Raw genomic sequence first — 5782 nt, 5'->3', positions numbered from 1 at the left:
TCACCATCTGCAGTGATTTTGGAGCCCAGAAAAATAAAGTCTGACACTGTTTCCACTGTTTCCCATCTATTTCCCGTGAAGTGATGGGACTAGATGCCATGATCTTAGTTTTCTGAATGTTGAGCTTTAAGCCAACTTTTTCACTCTCCTCTTTCACTTTCATCAAGAGGCTTTTTAGTTCCTCTTCACCCTCTGCCATAAGGGTGGTATCATCTGCATATCTGAGCTTATTGATATTTCTCCCGGCAATCTTGATTCCAGCTTGTGCTTATTCCAGCCCAGCATTTCTCATGATGTACTCTGCATATACATTAAATAAGCAGGGTGACAGGCGTACTCCTTTTCCTATTTGGAACCAGTCTGTTGTTCCATGTTAAGTTCTAACTGTTGCTTCCTGACCTGCATACAGGTTTCTTAAGGAGCAGGTCAGATGGTCTGGTATTCCCATCTCTTTCAGAATTTTCCACAGTTTATTGTGATCCACACAGTCAAAGGCTTTGGCATAGTCAATAAAGCAGAAATAGATGTTTTTCTGGAACTCTCTTGCTTTTTCAATGATCCAGCAGATGTTGACAATTTGATCTCTGGTTCGTCTGCCTTTTCTAAAACCAGCTTGAACATCTGGAAGTTCACGGTTCACATATTGCTGAAGCCTGGCTTGGAGAATTTTGAGCATTACTTAACTAGTCTTTTAAATACAGATGGAAATGATAAATACTAACTCCAAGGTAAGTCAACCTCTGGGAAGGGAGCAGACTGAGATTAGGAGACACAGGTGACCTCAAATCTGTGTGTTAGATTTTATCTTTAAAAAGTGAGGCAATGTGCTATAACTTAAAGATTCGATAAAGCTGCATATTTACATGAGAGGTTTTTTTTATGTTTGAAATAATTGCTTATTTGTAAATTTGACCACCTACACGCGGAGAATACTTGAGTGGGTAGCCTTTCCCTTCTCCAGGGGATCTTCCCAACCTAGGGACCAAACCCTGGTCTCCCACACTGCAGGCGGATTCTTCACCAGCTGAACCACCAGGGAAGCCCAACATGCAGCAAACATTTTAGGATGTTTTAGAGTCATTCAGGTTACATCTGGAAAGTGGGGTGAGAAGGACCTTTTACCTGTCACTTTATTCCTTTCTGTGGTGTTCGAATTTTTTCAGAAACATGTACCAAGTTCACTAAGCTTCCCAGGGGGCTCAGTGGTAAAGAAACCATCTGCCAGTGCAGGAGACATAAGATACTCGGGTTCGACCCCTGGGTTGGGAAGATCCCCTGGAGGAGGGCATGGCAACCCACTCCAGTATTCTTGCCTGGAGAATCCCATGGACATTGGAGCCTGGCGGGCTGCAGTCCATGGGGTTGCGAAGAGTCAGACACGGCTGAAGGAACTTGGCACACATGCACGCATCAAGTTCCTGCATTTGAAAATAAGAAGGGTCCCATCCCAGCTCGACAACTTCCCTGCTGTGCTGCTGGGACAGAAGACTTAAAGCTCTCACAGCCTGTGTTTTCTCATCTGCAAAATACAGTTGGAAGCACCTGCTTTGCAGAGCTGCTGGGAGGACTAGGAATTATTCATATAAACACATAGCGGAGTGCCTTGGACATAGTAGGCACCAAATAAATAATCACTGTTTACATTATTAATAAGAATGGAGGATGCACTCTGTTTGCAAACATACCCTCCCCGAAATGTGCGGAGGAAGGACACGCAGCCCATCTCTCAGTACCTGCTCTGTTCTCCCCCACACGCACCCGGTGGGGAAACCGATCTTCCAGCCTGAAAACTTCATTTGACCCAACAATTGAAACCCACCACCTGCCGGCGCTTAGCCCCCTTCAGTGGGCGCCATCCCTTTTGGCTAAATGCACAGAGTCTCCCAACCCTGCTGCTCCCTCCGCACCCTGGGTCGAAGGCGCCTGGTTCCGCAAATAAAAAGGCAGGACACCCAGTACCACTTGATTTCAGATAAACAACAAATGAATTTTTAGTCGTAAATCCCAGTACCACCTGGGACATATTTATACTGAAAAATACGTATTGTTTATGTGGAATTCAAATGTAACTGGATAACCTGCATTTGATCTGGCAGGCCTCCCTATGGGGAGATGGAGGAGGGGCACCTGGTGGGCCAGGCGAGGCCCCGGACCTCCTGGACTTTGCGTCTGGGTCCGGTCCCGGGCAGGGGACAGGCAGTCCACGGCTGCCGTGGCCGCTGTCTGTCTCAGCCCTGCTGGTCCGGGGGTGCCCCCCCGGCTGGAGCAGCCCCTCGTGCCTCTCACGGCACCTCGGACCCCATGGCTTCTCTCTGCATCCTCTCCGGGCCCTGGACTAGGATTCCACTCTGCAGTCTTTGAGCGTGGCCGGGGCTCTGAGCTTCGTGGTGGTGGGACCCACACAGACCCCCGCTCGCAACTCAACCCCTTGCCACCGGGCCCCTTGGAAGTGGGCAGGGAGTTCTGATGGTGATCCCAGGGAAACTGCCCAAATAGTCTGAACCCCCAGCTTAGATGCGGCCACCCCATGAGCTCAGAGCCCCCCCGAGTCTCCTGCCCAAGGCAGAGGAACAGCAGCCCCGGCCCTCCAGCCCCCAGGACACATCCATCCCCCTCTGCCCACTGCCGCCCACCCGCCTTCATGCCCTCTCTCCCTGCCGTCTCCCCAGACCACCAGGGCCAAGAGGCAGCCCCCCGGCTCCTTCCTGTGTGGTCTGGGGTCCTTCGCTCAGCGTTCAATCCACAGATATGTGATCAAGCCCCAGTATATTCCAAACACCATTCTAGATGCTGGAGATAATGGCAATAAATAAGACCAAGTTTCAGAATTTGTTCATACAAATTCCAGGGCTTCTGTTCTAGTGCAGTTGAAGTGAGCAGTGAACACATATGCTGAAAATCCATACTCTGGGATCCTGATGTCATGGCAAGAGGCAGCGCTCTGTAAAGAAGAGGGGGAGGGGGCCGGGCAGAGGGGGTGGCAGTTTCTCTTGCATCGGGAGTTGGGGGCGTGGAGGTGTGTGAGCAGAGACTTAATGAAGACAAAGCCGTGTCTGGGAGCAGACTTCAGGCAGAGAGGACAGTAGGCTGGGGCGGGGGTGGGGAGCAAGCCTGGCGTCCCTTACGTCCCGCGGGAAGGCCCCCCCCCACCGCCCACCGCACTACCAGTTGGAACAGGAGTGGAACGGGAGTGCAGAGAAGGCACAGAGATGGGCTAGAAAAATCCACGCCTGCCTTTCAGTATGCCTTCAGAATATCTGAAAAGTAAGCTTTTCTCTTGCCGCACTCTCCTTTTGCTAAAGAGGGTAACAAAGTTGACCTACAGACTCGACCCACAGCTGGCCAGGCCCTCTTCTCACTCCAGGCCTGCAGCTTCGGGACAACCTAAGAGCAGAAAGCTGCATCAGGGAACAGGGAAACACAGCTGAACACTTGCACAGTGATCATGTTACCCTAGAAGTGTTAACCAGGCATTCCAGGAGACGAGGAGGGGAGGGCTTCCCCGGGGAGGAGCCAGCAAGGCAGCCTCGATGCATGACTCAAGACAGAGGCAGCAGATTGACCGGAACTCAGTGCAAACGATGCAGGACTGGAGGGCCACAGGGAAGTTGTAAGGGCATCGATGTTTTATGTCATTGGGACCTCCTAAAATCATACCCTTCTACTTGGGTTCCTTGTAACTGACATGGATGCAAACTTAGGAAGACATGCCCTTAACCCCCAGGGACCTGGCCTCGCCATCCACGCTGATGACAACCCCCCCGCACTGGGGCCGGGCGCCCAGAGCCCTGAGGAGCATGTGGTAACCAAGGCTTGGTTCTCCTTTGTTCTCAGCTAAACTCATGGCCTCCTTGTCTCTCTACCCTCTGCAGGTCCTGGGGTCCCCACGGTGAGCGTGCACAACACGACCGATAAGAAAAGTAAGTGCTCTTTGGTCTTGTCTTAAATCTCCCTGCGACGTGGGGCTGGGAAGCAGAAAGGCTTTAAGAGATGATCCAGGCACAGTTTCTGTTTGGAGACCGCGATGGTCATGTCCTAGCAGCTCCAGATGAACCTGCATCCCCAGTACTGTTAGGTGCGATGGACGTGAAGATCTCCCAGCCAGTGAGGGCGCGCAGGCCCGCAGGCCCCTAGGGCCCAGAGGCTGCCTGGGGTGAGCCGACCTTGTCTGCGACCCCATAGGCAGAGCCCCGCCGGAGGCGGAGCCCTGGGCCGCAGGGATGTGCACAGACAGTGCTGGGCTCTCCAGCCGGGCCTGCCTCGCCCTCCCGGCTCTGAGAGCCCCCCACCGCTGGCTGAGGCTCCGTGGACACCTCCAGCCCATCTTCCTCTGTGGTCTGGGGGCACCTGCCTGGCACAGGGGTCTTCGCCTCCAGGTCGCTGCAGCGGTGGAGCTTCCCAGAGACTCTCAAGGACCCACACACCTTAGGGTGACCTGTGCACATGTATGTTCACACGAAAAGGTGGAAGTGATGGGAGGAGGCAGACCAATGGGAGAGCTCAGAAGTTACGCACCCTCGGCCTTGGTCGCTCCCTGCCTCGGCCCTCCTCTGCCCTAATCCCCCAGGAGTTCTGAGCCTCCATTCCCCCCGATCTGCCCCCCTTCCTGGGCGCCAGCACCCCCGTTGCACCAGCCCTGGCGGGACCCTGCTCAGCACCCTCCCTCATACAGCCCCAACTCACACAGTTCCTTTAATTCTCTTGGCAAGGGACTGCTGCTGTCTCAATGGCAGAATTTCAGGCACCAGGGAGAGTTGGTTAGGGGGAAAGTTTCAAAAAGGAGACGGCCAGCAGCACATCTAGACAGAAATCCAAAATTAAAGATCAATAACAGTGAACTCAAAAGTAAATAATTAAATCATTTAAATACAAAGGGAAAAAAAGCCAGAAAATGGATGTGAGAGTGGATGGATACAGAGTCCATTCCTTATATATATTCATTAGTGTGCTCCGCGCCAGATGCTGACACCACAGGAATATCTGGGGGGGCCGCCTGGAAGATAAGACCTGGAGGTTGCAGTTCCCATGGTGCATCAGAGCCGGAGCGTGGACTTCAGCCTCCAAGCACTGCAGTGGGGAGCCTGCGGGGGGGTTTTCCTGAGTGTTTAACTCCTGACTCATTTGAAAAGACCCTGATGCCGGGAAGGATTGAGGGCAGGAGAAGGGGACGACAGACGATGAGATGGTTGGATGGCATCACTGACTCGAGGGACACGAGTTTGAGTAAACTCTGGGAGTTGGTGATGGACAGGGAGGCCTGGCATGCTGCAGTCCATGGGGTCACAAAGAGTCAGACATGACTGAGCATCTGAACTGAACTGAACTAAGTCCTGACGGGTCTCAGGTCGGCTCCGGAGCCTCCCGTCCCGTCTTGTCCTCGCTGCGTCGGCGCAGAACACAGTGCCCCCGGGTTTGGGTCCGTGGAGCTGGGCGGGCTGCCCCCAGGCGGGGGTGGGGCTGATGCCCTGGTTCCTGAGCCTCTCCTGGCCCGAGACGCAGAGGAGGTGCTGGGGAGCCCATCAAAGCCTCCTGGCGCCTCTGCCCAAGTCCACACGATATGCCTGCCCCACCGAGGCTGCACCGTGACCATCTTCCAGAACCAGGGCAGGTCTGGAGCCTGGAGACCTTAGGAGTTGAGGTGATGGAGACAGTGACCCGGGCCGGCGTCACAGAGCCGGCCACGAGCCGGAGCCACTGCTGCAGGTTCTCTGCGTGTTCTATCCCGTCTTCCCTCGCTGCCCGGGAGGCAGGCTCCCATCACCCCAGAATTGACGAGGAGACC

The 5782-nt window shown here is 54.0% G+C and overlaps 1 protein-coding gene across 1 annotated transcript in view; it reads left to right on the top strand.

Annotated features, from left to right (window-relative positions):
• DPP6 (dipeptidyl-peptidase 6) overlaps positions 1–5782 on the top strand; it is a 281581-nt gene that overhangs the window by 245234 nt on the left and 30565 nt on the right. The window contains 1 exon segment of the mRNA XM_010829360.1: positions 3873–3920. Within this exon segment, the coding sequence (XP_010827662.1) occupies positions 3873–3920 (48 nt within the window).

This window comes from Bison bison, unplaced genomic scaffold (assembly GCF_000754665.1).
Source record: "Bison bison bison isolate TAMUID 2011002044 unplaced genomic scaffold, Bison_UMD1.0 scf7180017864503, whole genome shotgun sequence".
Lineage (NCBI taxonomy): Eukaryota > Metazoa > Chordata > Mammalia > Artiodactyla > Bovidae > Bison > Bison bison.
Note: the sequence above shows the minus strand (reverse complement) of the source record. Positions and strands in the feature narration are given on the sequence as shown.